Source organism: Equus caballus, chromosome 18, assembly GCF_041296265.1.
Source record: "Equus caballus isolate H_3958 breed thoroughbred chromosome 18, TB-T2T, whole genome shotgun sequence".
NCBI classification, from domain to species: domain Eukaryota; kingdom Metazoa; phylum Chordata; class Mammalia; order Perissodactyla; family Equidae; genus Equus; species Equus caballus.
In genome coordinates, this window is record NC_091701.1 from 50,603,562 (window position 1) to 50,624,628 (window position 21,067).

Genomic DNA, 21,067 nt, shown 5'->3' on the forward strand with positions numbered 1-21,067 from the left:
GATTAATGACTGATTCCGGAAATTCTCTAGTTCTGTAGCCAACAACTCATTGCTTGAGTAACTGTCAAAGGTGCCATTTGAATTATGGCTAGTTGGTTCCGGTGGGGTCTGCTAAAGTCCTCGGTCCAGAAAATGGATGGGAGTTCAATAAAAGGCATTTTGGATTATTTTGTTGATTTAAGACTTATCAGAATTATTTTTCACGTTCATATTATGACATTGAAATTAATTTTGCTTGACTGGAGGTTGGTTAAAAGGCAGTTTTAATACAAGTAAAAGGGGATTGGTTTTGTCTCCACATAGTGTCTGGTATCTATTTTGGATCTTTGTTAGAAGTTGCAATCCAGTTTTTACCCTTAAATACTTCATTTGCCTTAGCATTGATGTCTGACTGCATAGTAATCTCCTCTACATGTCAACTGGATCGAATCTCCCTGATCCCTGCCCCCATTCTTCTCTTCTGCCTCCCATTCCTGTCGTCCTCTTCCTCTCACCTCTCTTTCCATCTCTCTGTCCTTTTATACCTATTTCCTACTCACCCTTCTTCTTCCTTCTTTCTCCCTCTTCCCCTTTCTTGATTTTAATGGAAAAAAGGATCCTTTTCTTTCTGGGCTCTGTGTCTTTTACTGAATTCATTTGCCACTTAATCTTATTTCTCTGGAGTGTTCCTTAAAATTTCTCTGACCCCTCTGTTCTGAGAACTTCTCGCTCAGCATCTCTGAATACTCACTCAGGTCCCATGAGTACCTTGGGAAGCAGTGAGAGAACAGTGGTTATGAGCATGGAGCCAAACTGCCTGGGTTTTGATGTATGCCTACCACTTGTGAAATGTGTGACCAAGGGACTCAGCCTTTCTCTAAGGTCTGTTTACGCAGCAGTAACATGGAGATGATAATAGTATTTACCTTATAGGATGGATGCTTCACATACAGTGAGAGTCCAGTATATTTCCATAATTATTCTGATGTGATATAGCTTTGCTATGACTCTTTTCTTCAACTGAACAAGAAGTTAAAATAAACTGGCCTGTCAAAAGTTACAATTTTTTCCCCTTATCTGGTGGTCTGGATTTAAAAGCATGGCTGTGTCAAGATGAATTCTATATGGAGTTCGATTAATGACTGACCTCAGACAACCTGCCAGTGTCACCAACAATGGACAGTATTGGCTAATTTGCGATTTGATATTCGTGTTGCAGGTATTATATGATGCTTCTGGGGTTCTTGAGAAAAACAGAGACACTCTCCCTGCCGATGTGGTTGTAGTCCTGAGAACGTCGAAAAACAAGTTGCTTCAGCAACTCTTCTCAATCCCTTTGACCAAAACAGGTACTTGGAACCCCCTGACAGCCCTGGGCCTCGTGCTTCTACATGCCTTGCTGGGGTTTTCTGGTTAGTGTCTCAGTATTACCAGGGCTGCATTGCTAACATTTTGAATTTTAAGCAGGAGTAGAGATCTATCTGACTAAGTTCAAGAAAAGGAAAGTGATTGTTTCTTTTGCAATTTAATTGCACAGCACCAGAGTATACACACACACACGTGTATAAACACATGCACATACACACTTTGCATAACATCAGCTCTTAGACTTCTCATTTTCTCTGTCTGCCTCTTTTCATTCTTTCATTTATAAAACCATGTGTTATCAATTCATGCTAAACACTCTAGGGTGGTCTCAGTTTACCTAGAACTATTGGGAAGATTATTTCTATTCATGTATGATTCCAAGTGAAGGGAGTGTAGTGAATCAAAGGTCATCCAATCTTGAAGTCACCTGGTCCAACTTTCCCACCCACTTGTTGACCTACCCTGCCACTCTCCTAACCAACTTGGAACAGGTCCATCATTGGCCTACATACATGGCCTTGGCCTACTTAAATTCAACTTCTCTTTAGTTGCTCAGTCAGTTTTCGTTCCAGGAAGCCGGAAACTACAGCCAAAAAATGGAACTTCCTGATCTTTGCTGTTTTGCCAGATGGGTTCTAATTGAGTCAACTCTTGAATTACCTGAGATTCTGCTGCCTTTGGCCAGGCAGACAACTTGGTCTTCTCACAGCTTTCCTCTCAAGGGCTTTATGTTTTTGAGCAATGTCTGGAAACAGCTGTGGGTATGCTTTTAAGAAAGGAGGCGGGAAACCTCTTTATCATTGTTCGTAATTTCCTTTTCTTTCTTGCCACGTCCCTCTTGAAATTATTGGCACCGATGTCTAGCGTGGGGCCTTCGCATGCTAAAAGAGAGTGCCTGCCAGGTCTGATTTTTAGCAACATGCAGAGGAATGAAAAGCTTGGCCAAGAAAAAAGCCACAATCTACAACCTTAGCTTCATTTTAACTTGGAAGGCAAGTTAAGACCAGGTTCTTAACTTTCTTTAAACATGCTCCTTTAAACAAAAATAGTAGGTTGCCCATCAGAAGGCTGACCTCCAGCTTCCTTTCCAGACTTCCTTTGGGCACAGCCAAGATTTGATTTATTATCGACTCCTGGGAAAGCGTGGGCAGGTGTGGGCAGAGAGGATGCTGCCTCACCACTCAGGTGTAGACTAGTCGGGCGACTTGTGTGTAGAAGTGAAGACATGGCCATTATTGATAGGAGACACACTCTTTGAAATGAAATCTATCCAAATGGCTTGTCAGCTGGTATTTACACTCTCCCATAAATATGAGTAACGACTTATCAAATCTGTTCACAACTTTGGAATTTCCAATTTTTCAACCTTTGGCAAAATAAAAACCATTTCAGATCCTGGGCCACTAGGTGGCACTGTGCAAGAAGTCAGGCTCTGCAGCCAGCCTTCTGTTTGCCCTTGATCGCCTAATCTAGGGAGGAACGGGAACAAAGAGACAGCCTCGCTTCTTTTTTTTTTTTTTTTTTGAGTTTTCTCCTGTCTTGTAACTCTTTCTGATTCTTGCCCTGAAACTGGGCTCCACACTACCTGGAGGAAACAAAAGTGAAAAATAAGACTAGAAAAAAATGTGTTTTTCTCACAGCTTCCTTGCATTCCTGAGTCTATTATGAATAATAGTTTTTGAAATCCTAAGCTTAATTTTCTCCACATTTTGAGTATAATTAAGAAGCCACGAACACACATCAAAACTAATAAGCATGATTCTATTTTCTTTTTCTGAAATTATTCATGTAAAAATGCCTTTAATCAATAAACATCTATAAATAGCTTCTAATAATAAGGCACTGGTTACGCAGCAGAGGGGATATAAAGATAAGGATAATATGCCTTTGCCCTAAAGCAAGTGGAACTTCCTTTTACTTTCACTTTCTGTCTAGAATTGGCGCTAATTTATCTCCTTATGACAATATTTGCCCTCAAACCTCAATTCTAAAGAGATTGTACATCCTATGCTGAAGTGCAGAATATTAATTAAGCTTCTAAATTTTAAAAACTTCACATTCTATATGTTAGGTTTTATTATGTTACAGCCTTTGAAGGTGGGAAAACCTTACTGAATAGAAGTAGGTGGTGCTGTTTTTGCTGAAACTGCAAATGCTTGTTTCAGGCATGTGCCCCTGACAAAGGGAGATGTGCCTGTGCATCTCAGCATTCTGGCTGGAAGCAACGTCTCACACATCCTAGCGTTTTGGAAAAGGATATGCTGATATTTTCAGTGTGTGAGAAACCCTTTTTTTTTTTTTTGTCATTTTTATTTTTATTTTGTCCTGCATCAAATCCTTAAATAATTGTTTTATTAAAATTAAATCGAGCACTAGTTCAGTGAGCATAGATATTGTGAGCAATTACTTTACAAACCTCTTTTGGAGGATGAACTACAGGGAGGAAAGAAAAAGGTCAAAGTTGGTAAGTCTACGAGGCTGTTAGCCCCAAATTTAAAAAAGAAGTCCAGTGTTGGACTCCTCACTTTTGAGAAGAGAGACCCCTATGGGATGTTGGCAGTGCTCTGGCTTCTGGTCTTGGTGGTGGTACATGGATGTTTGCTTTATAATATTTATTATGCTCTACATTCATGTTTTGTACACATTTCTGTACGTGCATTCTATTTCACAATAATACTTTTATTTTCCAAAAAAGAGAGATGTCTTAAAATGCAAAGAAAAACTTTAATTTCTTTATCTAAGATTTTCTGTCCATTAAGTTGAAGTTTCCTTGTAGCTAGACTGCTGCTGTCCTTTGCTTTCAAAAGCAGGCGTCAGAGAGCTTCCAGCTGACATTCCTGTCCTTTTAAGTCAGCCTCCTCTCTGGGCTGCTGGGCAGGTAACAATCCCTTCACTAGCAGATAGCAAACAGAACTATTGGCCCTTGGTTTAATCTCTTAGCAGGGTTGAGAAAATTAACCTGTATGTGTGTTTGTATAAAACCATAATATAAAATTAGAGTAATCCAGTTGACGTTTTCCTGTTTCTTGTACCCACCTTCCTGTTCATGTTGTACATCCCAAAATACTGAAAATGTTAAAAAACCTAGGGATTGGAATCATGAGGCCCAGGGTCATCAGGTGATAGGGTTCCTCCCAGGTTTCTGCAGCCCCCTTACCTTCTGCTGGTACACAGCTGCATCTGGTGGTAGAGATGCCTAGGCCTGAGGGGCACACACTCATTCCAAGATAGTCAGTGACAATCGGGTAAACAGAGGCAGCCGCAGTCAATGCACATTCTCTCTGTTCCCCTTTCATGCTTATGGTACCACTCCTTTGCCTGTAGATGGGCCACTTTAGACATCTCTTTTCTTTTCTTTGTAATCCTGCCTGTTGATAAGTTCTCTGAAGATTTTTTGTGTGAAAATTTGATGTGGCAGCAACACTACATTCTAACCCTTCAGCTGGGACTTGTCAAACTGAATGATCTAGGTAGAAAAATATTAAAAGGATGGACGTTACAACAAGGTTTCATTGCATGTTTTCCTGTTTGGGGAATGTTCTACTTGCTACCAGTAAACTAGAGAAAAGTTCAAAAGACTCAGGGGAGGAAAGAGAAGAGGAGGTTTCAAAAGAAACTTGAAAAATCCATTTCTGTCTTTAAATATGAATTCTGATTTCCAAATAGTAGTTTGGGGTTTTAAAGGAGTTAGGAACTTGGGAGAAACTAGAAAAAACAAGAGTAGCACCAGAGAGAACGTTCTCTGAGCCCCTAAGTCTGGATTTGCTTCAGAATCTAGAACTGAGTTTTGTCTCCATTGTTGCCTTCTGTCCGAGAAGTCTCAGGTCTCTCCCTTGGAATTTGAAGTGGAGTGAAAACCAACAGTCAAGTCTCTCTATCTTGACTTCCACTGGCTCCTCTTTTTATTTGGATGGGGAGGGGGCCAAGAGGAGCCCCCACATTATATCTGAAAAGCACTATAATGCCTTCACTGCTAAAATATTTGCTGTTAATTGTCTGTTCCTGATTCTGGACCTCTCGAGTTCAGCATTAAGCTCTTAAGAGGATACCTTTAGGTAACCATCTCTCAAGAGTTTTCATTTTCTACTTAAGGCTGCCTCTCCATCCTGGCAGTTCAGCAAATGGGTCTGGTAGCATGAACTGCCTCTAAGTGACAAAGTTCCAGGGTCACAGACAGGGACAGTGCTCAGTTCCTCCTAAAATGGAGGGTCTAACGAGCCAACCCCATCAGGGAGCCCTGGGGAGTGAGTTCTTCCTCACACACAGGCCTGCTGCTTTCTATGTACTTTGAGAGTATATTTCAGTCAATAGATAATTCTATATTCAGCATCTGTCTAGATATAGTGCTATGCATAGATGCTTTCTAGACGGAATAAAAGAAAATCCAGCCAGAATAGTCAAGGACAGATAGTGCCAACTTGTAAAAATAAAAAGGATGCACAAGAAATGTAAATTCTGAACAGGCATGTAAATCAATAATTGGCAGCAATATAAGCACTATGTCTATACCAGTAAAAATAGAAGGAAAAGTCATGGACAGATCATGGGCCAACATAGGGGAAGACTTCTTTTAACTAAGCAAGTCCTCTTGGTCGAGATTTTTTTTTTTTTAAATACGAGACTGGAGAAAATTGAGCAGTCTAGGAGTAATGGGGCCAGTTCTAAGCCAGTGTCTACAGCACTGGAAAGGAGAGGGAGGTGGAAGTGGGATGATTAAGTGAATAGGACTTGATGAAAGGACCCTGGGCAAACGGGGCAGGGGACAAGATGGATAAATGATGGCTGGCTGCTGAGCTGAGGGTGGGCTCCTGATGCCGATCTGAAACACTGTGGGTGGTCAGGGTGGGCTCCTGGAGAACAGCTTCAGAGTGAGAAAGGAAAACTTGAGCAAGGGTGTTGAAGACTGACTAGGGAGAACCAGCATGCACCCAAAGAGTCTGTGGAGCTGTGTGAATAGATGGTCAATAAATACTTTTACATTCTACATTCAGATCTAGCATCCATTTTGAGTTAATTTTTGTGTAAGGTGTGAGGTTCAGTTTTTTTTCATGAGTATGTCCAGTTGTTCCTAAATCATTTATTAAAAAGACTGTCCCTTCTCCATTGAATTGCTTTAGCATTTTTCAAAAATCAATTGGTGATATTTGTATTGGTCTGTTTCATTGATCTGTGTATTTAACTCTTCCCCAATACCACACTGCCTTGACTATTGTAGCTTTATAGTAAGTTTTAAAATCAAGTAGTGTGATTCCCCCAACTTAATTCTTCTTTTTCACAATTGTTGTGGCTATTTCAGTTCCTTTGCCTTTCCATATAAATTTTAAAAGCAGCTTGGCTATATCTATAAAAAATCCTGCTGGGATTTTGATTGGAATTGCATGATATCTATAGATCAATTTGGGAAGAATTGATATCTTTACTATGTTGAATCTTTCAAACCACTAACACAGTATGCCTGCTTATTTGGATCTTCTTCTATTTCTTTAATCAGTATTTTGATTTTAGCATACAGAGCCTGTACATGTTGTGTTGGATTTAAACCTAAGTGTTTCAATTTTTGGAACTAATATAAATTTTTTTATGTTGGTTTTCAATTATTCAATACTAGTATATAGAAATACTATTGATTTTTGTGAATTGACCTTGTCTCTCACAACATTGCTAAACTCACTTGTTAATTCTAGGAGTTTTGGGTTGTTTTAGTTTTTGTAGATTTTTAGGGATTTTCTACATAGACAGGCATGTCATCTGTAAATAATCCTTTTGTTTTTCTTTCCAATCTTATGCCATTTATTTCTTTTTCTTACCTTATTGCACTGGCTCGGACTTCCAGTATAATGTTGAATAGAAGTGGTGAGAGGAGACATTCTTGCTTTGTTCCTGCTCTTGGGGGAAAAGCATTTAGTCTTTCACCATTAAGTATGATGTTAGCTATAGGTTTTATGTAGGTGTCCTTGCACTTACTATTCCCTCTATCTGGAACATTTTTCCCCAAGACATACCCGTGGCTAGCTTCTTCACTTTCTTCAGGTCTTTTCTCAAAATCTACTTTTCCTGGCTATTCTAGTTAAAATTTCAACCTGCTCAATATTTGATATTCCCATTTCCTGTTTTATTTTTCTCCTTAGTACTTATCATGACCTTACATTCTGTGTACTCTTTACTTATATTTTTGTTTATTGTCTGTCTCCCTCGACTATAATGTAAGTTCCAAGACATCAGGGATTTTTGTGGTTTGTCTATTCCTGTATCCTCAAAGCCTTCAATAATACCTGGCATATAGTAGGCACTCAATATATATTTCCTGAATAAATAAATAGATGGATGAACCAAATCTACCCATCCACCTGCATCTGTTCCCATTTTCTGTCTTCCTTCTAATCTAAATTACTATACTATTCCTCCTCTTAGGAAAGGCCAGCTCTCCACTTATCTCCTTCATTCCTTCCCCTCCCACCTTCATGAGGTCTTTGATCCTGCAGTTATTCCTCCTCTCTTCTGCAACATCTGTTTATTCCTCTTAATGTGATCATTCATATCAACATAGCATCTTCCATCTTTTTGACTCCTTCTTATGTGTTGAATTGTGTCACCCCCCAAAAAAGATACGTTGAAGTCCTAACCTCCAGTTTCTCAAAATGTGACCTTATTTGGAAATAGTTCTTTACAGAGGTAATCAAGGTAAAATGAAGTCATCAAGTAATCCAGTACGACTGGTGTGCTTATAAAAGAGGGAAATTTGGACACAAAGACACAGACAGTGAGAACGCCATGTGAAGATGAAGGCAGAGAGCAGGGTGATGCATCTACAGCATCTCTCACCTGACATCCTAAGTAGACTGTTTCTACTCTTTCCTCACACAGCCTAACACCTAAACTGCAGTCGTTGTAAAAATGTAAATCCGATCATGTCACACCCCTGCTTAAAGCCTCCAATGGCCATTCATCACACCTAGAATAAAATCTAAACTCCTTTCTTTTTCTACAAAGTCTTGCATGACCTGTCCCTGACTGCCTCTGTCCCCATCTTCTTAAACTTTACCCTTCACTTTCTGTCTTTATTCTGTTCCTCAGATATTCCAAGCCTTTTTCTGACTCTGCACCAGCTGCTCACTCTGCCTGAAGCATTCTTTCCCCATATCTTTACAGGGCTGTCTCCATCTTGTGATCCAGAATCCAGTTTAAATGTCACCTCCAAAGAGAGTCCTTCTCTGTCCCCCCAATAGAAAGTAGCCCCACACTTCACCACTCACTGTATTACATCACCCTGTTTAACTCGCTCCATCAGGAGCTGACATTATCCTGTCTATCTCCATTCCTTCTCCCCTCCCCCTACCTCACATGCTAGCCTGTAAGCTCCTTGAGAGCAGAGCCCTAATTGTTCCTGTTTACTTATGACAGTATTTCTGGGACCCAGAGCAGTGCCCAGTGCATAGTAAGTCCTCAATAAATATTTGTTAAATAACTCAGTAACGCTTGCAGTGTATAAACTAAAGCTAAATTCCAAGTCTTGATTCCCAATCTAAGGCTCTGTATTAGTTTGCTAGGGCTGCCATAACAAGTGGCTTAAACAAGAGAAATTTATTTTCTCACACTTCTGGAGGCTAGTCGTCCAAGATCAAGGTATTAGCAGGTTTGATTTCTTCTGAGGCCTCTCTCCTTGGCTTCCAGATGGCTACCTTCTCAGTTTCCTCACATGGTTGCCCTTTGGTCTGTGTGTATATTATCTGTATCCTGATCACCTCTTCTTATAGGGACACCAGTCATATTGGATTAGGGCCCACTCGTATGACCTCATTTGACCATAATCACCTTTTAAGGGTCATATCTCCAAATTCAGTCACATTCTGAGGTACTGGGGGTTAGAACTTAAACATGTTAATTTTTAGCAGGTACTACTGAGTCTATAACAGATCACTAAGAGCTGAGGGAGCTTTTCAATATGAGTCCCCTTACCTATGGGGCAGATGTGGGCTATCACCTTTCCCCATAAAGCCCAGAGACCATTGTTACCAGCCAAAGAGAGTTTGCCGCCTTACCCAGTGAGGAAAAGAGGGCTCTGCCCTGTCTCCTTTCCTTCTTCCTTCCTCCTACACCAGAGGAGCTAGCCTAGAGAGGAGGTATGTAAAAGAAGACTCCGCCAAGCCATGGAAGTCATTAATTCAGCCTGGAGGGAAAGGGAGAAGGGAAAAAAGAGCTTTGAATTGACATGATATTGAAGGTTAAAAATAAATACGAATTGGGGCTGGCCCCGTGGCCGAGTGGTTAAGTTTGCGCGCTCTGCTGCAGGCGGCCCAGTGTTTCGTTAGTTCGAATCCTGGGCACGGACATGGCACTGCTCATCAGACCACGCTGAGGCAGCGTCCCACATGCCACAACTAGAAGAACCCACAACGAAGAATATACAACTATGTACCGGGGGGCTTTGGGGATAAAAAGGAAAAAATAAAATCTTAAAATAAATAAATAAATAAATAAATACGAGTGAACCTTTAAAACCAACGCAATCTTTAATAACAAAATTATCTGAAAATCTATGAAATGGGGTGAAAATATGGTTAAGGGAGCTGCCATCCTCACTGAAAGATAGATCAGCATGAGTAGGAGATGTTACAGGAAAAAGTGGAACTGATTCTTGCTTATCCCCCATGAACTAAGATACCTCAATATGCTGATTTCATGCACAAGCAAAGAACTACAAACTTTTCTGCAATTGTGACCCTGGGAAGCTGGCAGTTTCCATCACTAGCTGGTGATTCCCCTCAGCACTGCCTGGAGTAGGGGAGAAACAGAGTCTTGTCTCCGGAATAGGGCAAATGACTTCACTCATGAATAATGGAAATAGGAAATGTTAATTACATGGGTTCCTCATCTCCAACAATCAGAGCTGTGCAGTTGAGTACTTTTTTCTACCCAGCTGTGCAGTTCTGTCTCATGCAACCATCTTGTCTACCTGACAAGATTGTAAACTCCATGAGAACAGGGACCATGTCTTATTTTTCATTTATATACAGAACATCCAGTTAGGACTGTTTGTAATACTTTACAGCTCCATTCCATTATCCATGCTAATTCTGCTTTCTGGAGTTACTACTGTCCCCTACCCTCATCACCACATCCTCCATCCCTGCCTCTCCTCTCCTCTGCCTTTTTTTTTTTTTGAGGAAGATCAGCCCTGAGCTGACATCTGCATCAATCCTCCTCTTTTTGCTGAGGAAGACTGGCCCTGAGCCAACATCCATGCCCATCTTCCTCTACTTTATATGTGGGACGCCTTCCACAGCATAGCTTGCCAAGCAGTGCCATGTCTACACCCGGGATCGCACGGGGCGAACCCTGGGCCGCCGAAGTGGAACGTGCGCACTTAACCACTGCACCACCGGGCCGGCCCCTCCTTTGCCTTTTAATCCATTTTTTCCCTCCAGAACTCAGCCCTAGCATCACCTCCTCCAGGAAGTTTTCAGTCTGGTTGGGTGGCACCATTAGATTGTAAGTTCCATGAGGATATGATTTTGTCCATTTAGTTGGCTTTTCTTTCCAGCTCCTAGAGACCTAGGTACTGGCACATAGGTGTTCAGTAGAGTCTGTCCAGGCAGAGAGTGCGATCTGTGAAGGGAATTTCCTGGCAGTCCTGAAAGCACTTGAAGCACATCAGAAATGTGGATCATCCTATGATTTACGGTGCTAAGTGGAAGCCCGTCAGGGTCTGAGATTATTTTAACAAGTTGTGAAATTCAGAGAGAAGAAGCTCCGTTTAGAACTCAATATTCTGAATCTAGAGGAACAACGGTGAAGCCCTATTAGGACTCAGGTGCCAGAGAAGCACAGATGTAATTGCAGTTACATGTGTCATCTGAAATTGATTGTCAGACCCCTTCCTGGGGTGTAGTGGGCAGGGTTGGGGCTTTCCCAGAAGCAAATAGCACACATATGATTAAAGTACAGACTGTGCCAGGAAGCACAAGATCCACGCACTTGCTCACAACTGTGGCCACCCTGGGGGCTCCGGGTGCATGTGTGGCCATGCTGTCTTGCGTTACTGCCACAGCTGGTCAGGAGGACCAGTTGAGAGGCCTCTCTGCCTCTTTGAGGTTCCCTGAGGGATGGCATCCTCTTCTGCCCTTTGACAGGCTGGAGGAGGGGGTTGAGGGTCCTGACAACAGCTGCACAGCCCCAGGAGAAACTTCCTACCTTCCTGCCTCTCCCTTTGTGAATGTTTTTCAGCCCTTGTCTAGAAGAATCTTTGATTTTCTTTGTTAGGCTTGTTGAGGACAAAATGTGTGTGTGTGATGCAGTTGTGGGGGTAAGGGAACATCTCTTGACATTCTTATTTGTTTTTTTTTCCTATCCCTGAATACCTTAGGTTTTGAATTTTTATTCTCCAAGTGCTGTTTTCTTCTTGTTCAAATGTAAGCAGCTTATATTTTTCTTTCCTTTTTAAAGTTCTACCTGCAATTTCTTCTACTCCATCAGCTGCAGTGGAATAAAGAGCCCTGGACTGTAATTCAGGAGACAGGCTGAGATGGACCTGGATTGGTACTTTGCAACTGGCAAGTTTAATTCAATTCTCTGAACCAGTTTCCAATCTTCTAAGTGAGGGATTTGCATGGAGAAGAGCCCCTGGGTTAGAAGGAACCTTAAGGTCAAACAGACCAACCCCTAATAATCTCTAGCCCAAACCTTTGGTCTAGAGTGCTGTGGTTTGACAGGCTTCGCTGGGCTCTCTTTTGTCCATTGGTCTATAGAACCATGCTGTCCAGTGTGATGCAAAATGTTCTATTAGCCACATTTAAAAAAATAAAAAGAAGCAGGCTGTCTTAGTCCATTCAGACTGCTATAACAAAATACCACAGACTGAGTGGCTTATAAACAACAGAAATTTATTTCTCACAGTTCTGGAGGCTGGAAAGTCCAAGCTCAAGGCACTGGCAGATTTGGTGTCTGGTGAGAGCCCAGTTCCTATTTCACAGATGGTCATCTTTTCACTGTCTTCACATGGTGGAAAGGACAAGGGAGCTCTCCGGTGCCTGTTTTGTAAGGGCACTGACCCCGTTAGTGAGGGCTCCAAATCACCTCCCAAAGGCCCCACCACCAAATACCATTACATTGGGGGTTAGGATTTAACATATGAATTTGAGGGGCTGGGTAACATTTTGTCTATAGTATAGGTGAAATTAATTTTAATAATATATCTTTACTCAATATATCAAAAATATTATTCAACATATAATCACTATAAAATCATTAATGAGATAATTTTTATCTCATTTTACTTATTTTAACTTTTTCTTGTACTAAGTCTCCAAAATCTGGTGTATATTTTATACTTATGGCATGTCTTAATTTGGACTAGGTAACATTTCATGTGCTCAGGAGGCACCATATTGAATAGCATGGCTATAGAGAATCACTGCCCTGGCCACAGAAGGGCCTCATTCCTGCTCTCAAAGAGAAGTGCAGAAATGTGAAAGAGCTCTTCTTGCTGGTCCTCCTAAAGAAAATAAATTCTTGTTTCTTCATAAAATAGTATTTTATTGCATGTAGACTTGACTTCAGACTTTTACCCAGTGTGTGAGAGAAGTCACTGTTCTGGATTTGCAGAGTTCTAGCACAAGCTTTTTAAAAGTTCTTCTGACTCTCTTTGCAGAGATAGAAAGGTCCCATATTATCAGTATCAAGAGTAGTGTTTTCCAGAGTGTGTTTCATGAAATACTAGGTTTGTGGGATGTGAAGAGGTATGAGGTGAATAAGAGAGTTCTAGGGTCAAAAAGTATGGGGAAAACTGATTATGAAAATCTAGTGGGTATCTTTACTGCAGAAATACCAAGAGATTGCTCTTATGTTTAGGGCTTCTGAAACCAGTAAGATGCTTTCACAAAAAGCATCTTGAGAGTCAAGAGTCAGGTGGGACCCACTGAGGCAGTGCTGATCAGAGAACTTTTTCCCCAAGTCTTTGTTTCCAGGGCAACCTTTCAGTGTGGATCTTAAATTCATTTCCAATAGTCCCTCATGATTTCCCAGCTCTAGGGACCCTATTGTTGCTATGTCCTTGAAAAAGAAAAACTAAAATAAGCTTCAATGATGAGTTTGATGATGACTCTAATATTGGGATAGTTAATATCTTTTGCAAATCAGATCGTCTTTCCCCAACACAGTTTAGTCTTTCATGGCTCCTAAATGTGACAGTGAATGTACATTTTGTTTTTAAGTGGCAGTTCAATTTAGAGCCATTTAGTTTTATTTATTTAATGATCATGTCAAGTATGGAAAATATGACAACTTTGATTTTTTGAATGGTCAGAAATGCAAGAAAAATAAATTCTGCTTCTCTCAGACAGCATCATACTCATTCATGGGAAAGAAATATGTTCCCATTTAAGATGAAAGATTCTTTGCTTTTATTTCGTAGCTCATATTGGAGAAAAAGTCTCAAGGCCATTTACAGTTTATTAATTCATCCCACTATACAATCTCTTTATATTGGGGCTTTCAGGTCATTTCCCCCACTCCCCTTAGTAAAAGATAACTCCAGGCGCTTCAAATCAAATGAATTAGAAACAAAGCCATTATAATTATAATTATAATTATAATCTCCCTACTTAGAGATGGATCACAACTTAAAATTTTCTTTTAGGAATTTGGGTCATGTTAATAGAAACTGTATTTTTCTCTTTAGAACACAAGACCAGCTTCTGACAGTCTGGTCCATATGTTAGAAGCATATAAAAGTTAATAATTTTGCTCTGGTGCCAGCATGTTGTGTGTGAAGAGACGCTGTAAACCACAGCTGTGGGGAGTAACAATTGTGAACTTTACTGGCTTGCACATGTGAGATATCAGGAAACTGAATAAAATGCCACTCAACTGAACTTGAGAGTTGAAAGTGGGAGAGAAGACCGCTAAGATTTTATAAAGGTTCGAATTTAGTAGAGTGGTTCCATTCTTTGCATTTCACGAGGGCAGTTCAAGTTACACAAAAACCAAATCAACTGTTTTCCAGGTTATTAGGTTTGCCTTAGCCACAATAGTGGTTTCTGGGTAATCAGTGGGATCACCATGTGGTTGACCTGGTTTGGAGTGTAGATGACGAAGAAATCCACACATCATCTAAAATCAGTTGGGTTCAGTCAGTTTGGCCAGACAGCAATCTCATCAGTTACTCAGTGGTCTACCTTGAATATGATCAAAAATGCTGAAAGGACCACAAAATCTTTAATCAGGCCATCCCAGTTGATAGGCTCTCTCAGCATTTCTGCTCAGTACTCTGCACTGCTGATTTCTGACCTTGGACGAGAGACTTGAATACTCTTTGCCTCAGTTTCCTTTTTTTGTGGATTGGGGACACAGCTCACAGGGTTTTCATATTAAATAACTCATTTCACACACTTAGTACAGTATCTACTACATTGTAAATATTCAATAAATGTTAGTATTTAAGTATTATTAACTCTTTTCTGATCTGAAGCAGAGTGACAAATATAGGGCAAAATAAGTGAATTTTTCTACATTTATTTCCTTATCATTGATGATTTTTTTGAAAGACAGTAGATAATATTATACAGTACTATAGATTCTCTCTTTTTCTCTTTCTTTCTATTGAGAGTTTGTGATTTCTGTGTTTTAAAATAATACCTTAAGAAGATAAATAGGAAAGAATAAAATAAACTCCCAAACCTTAAATCCTCAGTTTATTTACTTTATTTTCTGGTTATCCAACCCAACATTTAATGAGGCTCTAGAAAATAGAAAATTGGATATTCTGTAAAACTCTGATTAACTGGATCCCTTAATTAATAATATTTTTGTAAATCTCTCTATATATGCTCAAGAGATTGTTACTATGCTGAGTCAAGTGATTTAACTTAAACTAAAATTCTTTGGCCAGCTAGGACCTCTAAGGGTTCCATGTGGCTCCAGTCAAATCCCCTATACCAGCAACATCTGCATCTCCACTCACCACTGAAACTCTGTTAACTATAAATTTAACAGGAAGCCTTTGTTCCCAAAGCTCAGTAAACATTCATCCAGCCCTCTGGATGATGAAACCCAGATACTAAGAAGGCGAGGAACTCGTTCAAGCCCTCCTAACAAGTAAGTGACAGAGCTAAGGACAACACCTAGGTGGTTTGACCCCAGAACTCACAGTCTTAACCACTTCGCCTCTGCAATGCAGGCCTCAAATAGTTTGAGCAAAGAGTCTGAAATATTAAGAGAGAATTGCATGGCCAGAGACCAGCAAAAAGTTCAGGGTAAGTGGAAGGAAGTGAGATGAGCTGAGGCCTGTTCCTGGAGGGTGTTGCATGTCATGTTAAATAAATTTTAATGCTACACAATATATTTATTGACTCATTCATTCACGTATATTTATTGAGTGCTTACTCTGTGCTAGGCATATTGTGCTAAGCACTAGGTATAGAATACTAAATAGAATAGATTCGGTGCCTGCCCTCATGGAGTTTAGACTCCAATGAGGAGTCACAGGACAAAGTGTTAATTAGATTCATGGGTAGCTTTCAGTGTTCCATCAAGGAATATCTTTGGCTTTGATGAGACATTCTCTAGGAACATTTAAACCATAAGTCTGTTTCATTCAGGTTTATTACTCATCCATGGTGCTACACTGATTCTGCAAATGGTTCACAGTCAATTGCTTATCTCCTTGGGATAATGAGCCATAGTGTTCTTGGATAACTGAAAGAAGAATCTGTGATATTGATATTTGCCAAGAGATCCATCTCTAGAAGGCAAGGATCTAAACATCTAAAATGTTCTGATACATTGGAACATCTTCAATAAACTTTTTTTTTTTTTTAGCAGTTACTATGTGTGGGACACTTTAGAAGTCTTATATAGCAGGTAGTGAAGGAATATTTTTGAATTAATGATTGAGAGTGGAAATAATTAGTGCTACTTCAAAGAGCTTGTAACCCTTATGAGGAATCAAGTCATTTCTAAAGATAAATACCAATATAAGAGAGAATATTTACATTGACTTGAAGAGACTCAAACACAAGTGCACTGACTAGCTCCAGCCTCTAGAATTAGCATAGAGTTGTATTGCTTTTAGAGTTCCTTCTTCAGAGAAATAATCTTTTTTTGTTGCCCTTTATTCTCAGTAGGTTCTATTCTTTAAGAAAAAAATCAGGGGGCTGGCCTGGTGGCATAGTGGTTAAGTTTGTGCACTCTGCTTCCGTGGCCCAGGGTTCACAGGTTCGGATCCTGGGCGCAGACGTATACACACCGCTTATCAAGCCACGCTCTGACGGCATCCCACAGACAAAATAGAGGAAGATGGGCACAGATGTTAGCTCAGGGCGAATCTTCATCAAGTGAAAAGAGGAAGATTGGCAACAGATGTTAGCTCAGGGTCTATCTTCCTCACACACATAAAAAATCTGTAATTAGTTGCATCCCAAGTCTGTAGCATGAGACTTTAATTTAGAAATTTTTTGATATCAAATGGTTATTCTGCATGCTGTATCAGCTCCATAAAACCAGGGTCTCAAAAATCAATGCCTGTACTTAAGAAATAAAACTTACTTTAACGTCATTCTTCAATACCATGATACACATAATGTTCACTGGAAGAGGCTTTCTGGGCACTGCTATTTTATGAATTGCTAAAAACAAACAAACAAAAATCACATATGTGTGTGTGTATGTGAGGGAGAGAGAAATGTGGGTGTGTGGGCGTCCAGAAAGCCTGTGGCAGTGTAGCTTAGATATGGATAATGCTGGTTGATTAGGCATGTTGCAAGTTTTGTTTCCTATAGAGCGTTCCTTTCTCAGTATGCTCTCCTTATTTTCTAGTTTCTTAAGCTGCTCTAAGTTTTTCTCAAAGACACACATCAATGTTCAGACTAGGTCCTTTAGTAAGGGAGCTAGGTGATCTAGCTCCTTTAATAGTCATTTCTTGAAATAAAGTGAAATAATTGGTAAATGTGAAAATTAGACTTGGATACCTAAAGATCAAAGGTTAACCTTGAATGCTTTCAGAGACTCAGTAGAAAAAAGATTTATATAAGTGTTGATTACATTCATATTAGCACCCAATTTTTTGAAATGGCTGGTATTTGTTAATATGCAAACTGAAAGAAGCATAATTTTTTACTAGGAGAATATATATTATGAAGATGTTGAAGACAAGCACCTTGAATTCCTTAATCTTAAAAACATTGCAGGGAGAAAGGAAAAACTATACCTTTTTCCCCTCTCTCATGTGCTAAGGAATAAGAGTGACAGAAAAATTAGAGATCTAAATAAGCTCACTTTAGCCACAATAGTAAAGTGAAGAAGGAGTAACTGAAAAGAGACCACAGAAAGAGAGTCATTGCTAGTTGCTCATGGTGATCAGTGGTGAAGAGAGCATTGGCAAATTAAATATCCAGACCTGGGTAACCATTATTTCAGCTTCCTCCATTTATCTAAGCCACACTCCCTCCCGCTTCTGTTGCCTACCAAACTGCTCAGAAAAAGTACATCGTGCAGACGTTAGTTTTATGTTCTTTATGATGTTCTTTCTTATTTCCCACTACCTAAGGGGTCTCTTAAGATGTATTTTATAACTATAGATAGAATTACAGAGCTGGATGGAAGCCCAACACTGCTCAACCTTTTTGACTCCAATTTGCATCTACTGATCCACTGTTACTCTTACTTGCTTGTTGTTCAACATGATATTGCTTTAAAAAAAAAAAAAGAATTTTTTTCGAGCAGTTCTAGGTTCACAACAAAATTGACAGGAAAGTACAGAGATTTCCCATGTATTAGCCTCCCCGACACATGCATAGACTCCCTCATCATTAATATCCCCAACCAGAGTGGTACATTTGTTACAACTGATGAACCTACATTGATACATCATTATCACCTGAAGTCCATATAGTTTACCTGAGAGTTCACTCTTGGTGTTGTACATTCTGTGGGTTTGGACATATGTACGATCATTATGGTATCACACAGTATTTTCACTGCCCTAAACATCCTTTGTTCTCTGCCTATTCGTCTCCCCACACCACCCTTGATTTTTTTATTGTCTCCATAGTTTTGCCTTTTCAGAATGTCATATAACTGAAATTATACAGTATGTAGCCTTTTCAGATTGGCTTCTTTCACTTGGAAGAACTGAGGTTCTTCCATGTCTTTTTATGACTTGATAGCTCATTTCTTTTTAGCACTGAATAATATTCTGTTGTCTGACACACCTTGGTTTATTTATCCATTTACCCACTGAAAGACATCTTGGTTGCTTCCAATTTTTGGCAATAGTTTTTTGTGTGGGCATAAATTTTCAAGTCCTTTGAGAAAATACCAAGGAGCGGGATAGCTGGGTTGTATGGTAAGAGTATGTTTAATTTTATAAGAAACCACCAAACTGTCTTCCAAAGTGGCTGCACTATTTTGCATTCCCACTGTCAATGAGTGAGAGTTCCTGTTGCCCCACATCTTCACCATCATTTGATGTCAATATTCTGGATTTTGGCCATTCTAATAGATGTATAATGGTATCTCATTGTTTTAATTTGTATTTCCCTGTTGATGTGGAGCATCTTTTCATATGCTTACTTGCAATCTGTGTATCTTCTTTGGTGAGGTGTCTGTTAAGGTCTTTGGCCCATTTTTTAATTGGGTTGTTTGTTTTCTTATTGTTGAGTTTTTGTATTTTGGATCAATCCTTTATCAGTTGTACCTTTTGCAAATATTTTCTCTGATGTTGCCTTGTGAACAATATTGTTTACTGCCCTGACCAGCTCTCTAATTTACAGCCTAGGTAAAGTTTTCACATGTCCCGGCCACAGATGTCACACAATCTTTTTTTGGCACCAGCTGGACGTTACACTGTTCTTTGTAGTTCCCTCTCACAAAGGATTCCACCCCTCTTCCACAACATTGCCTGGTATTAATCTAGATGAAGCTGTATAATCACAAAGGGTGCCATGGGTGCCATGGCAGAATGCTATAATACAAGTGAGTCATAGAGAGCAAAAGTGATCTAAAGTCAATGGCAGGCCTGGGATAAGAATCCAGTTTCTCAGTTTCGAGTCTAGCATCCTTTTCATTGCTTCCATGCTCAAGAAGAATAACCAAAGAAGCATTCACAGTGCCAAGCACTCAGTCATCATTCTGCACAATGGAAAGTTAATAGTATCTTGTTTTCTGAAGCCCTGTGTGGTTTTCTCAGTCTTAATTGAAAACACAAGGAAACATAATATTGTGCTTCACACAGGGAAATCATTTAACTGACCCACAATCAATAGATAAACTGTGTTGAGCAGAGCTTCTAGGGAGGCACTTTTTATCTGCAGTAGTCAATTTATTCTCTCCTGCCTGGGCATTTTATTTAGGATTCTAGTCTTAAATCATGAAATGTCATTTTTCTGTGTGCAACTATCTGACCCATACGAGATTTTACTCAAGACTTCGGCTTTATTAGCACTTGTACTAATGGGTATGTAGTCGCTTGTATCCAAACTATCCATCTTTGGTCACACATGCGATGACTACTCTGTCTGAAGTATCTGAAAGAGCAAAATAGCAAAGCTTTTGTCCATGGTCCCACCAGTGACTTATGATACCTTAATAAGGCCTACTTTCTCCATATTTTCTCCCTGCAAAGATTTTTTTCATAGTTAGTAAGTATTTTCATTGATAGGCAATGGAAGGTAACTTGTTTTTATGCTTGTAAGGATAAAATAATAAATATTTTTATGCTATTATTAATATCTAATTTAAAAGTGAGAAGCCTCTTGGGAGTTTGCCTTATAAGCTCTCTGGAATTCTTTAAGATTTCTCTTCTAGCTTAATAGTCTACATCTTCCAGATAGAATCCTCTCCCTTTCCTGTCAAACTCCTATTCATTCTTCGAGGCCTAGCTCATTTGTTGCCTACTCTTCCATTTTTTTCCCATTCTCCCAAGAAACCTCAGTCTTCTGTCCTCTCATGTCACTTTAGTTAGGTATATTATAATGCTTTCACTGTAAATGTAGTTAATTGTTTATATATCAATCTTTTTCCTTTCCCCAAGAGCTTCTCTTTGCTGTCCTCTCTTTGAGACAAAGAAGTGTAGTTTATTTATCTTTGTGAGAACGATTGAGGGTGTTTAATGTATTATTTCAAAGTACAAATAACTTGGACATCTATTTCAAAACTCTCCCTCATACCCAGACACTAGATGGTCTACCGGTACCCAACATTTCCATCAATAGAATCATTTCATAGATGTTTTGTTTCTAGAAAGCTTTCCATACCATGTAGACATTTCACTTGAGTGAAGTAATATATTTATCCATCCATTAATAAATTAGACCTGGATTAGTTGTCAGAGGAGAACAGTAACCTGAAGGTTTGGAACATAGGGGAGGTTTGATGGGAATATGGAGGAGGTCTGTACTGCCTGGGAAAGTTCAAGGATGGGACAAGGAAGGAGGGGGAGTTGGTTGTCCGGGTAGGGAGGAGACACAGCATTAAAGCCACGTTGCACCTTCAGAAGTGGAGAGAGGAATGTGAAAAGGGGTGTGAAAGAACTTGAATGTGTCCTTTGCCTAAATTACAGTTTTGTCCAGGTCTAGCCTTGGTTGCACTAAAAACTGCTCTGCTGCATCTGAATGTTGCTCTGAGATTAGAATAAGCGATTCTCACATGTCAGTGACAACTGAGTGCTGGCAGTTATGTGTGTGTGGATTTCATTTTTTTCAGAATTGATAAAGTATTCTTGGATAAA

General features: G+C 39.7%; 1 protein-coding gene across 18 annotated transcripts in view; it reads left to right on the forward strand.

Moving 5' to 3' along the window:
* MYO3B (myosin IIIB) overlaps positions 1-21,067 on the forward strand; it is a 409,714-nt gene that overhangs the window by 211,508 nt on the left and 177,139 nt on the right. For all 18 annotated transcript variants that reach the window (XR_011428262.1, XR_011428261.1, XR_011428259.1 and 15 more), the window contains one exon: positions 1,199-1,328. Coding sequence is in view for 14 of the 18 variants with exons in the window: in XM_070241194.1 (XP_070097295.1) it covers positions 1,199-1,328 (130 nt within the window). In the remaining 4 variants the exon portion in view is untranslated. The remainder of the gene's footprint in view (positions 1-1,198; positions 1,329-21,067) is intronic.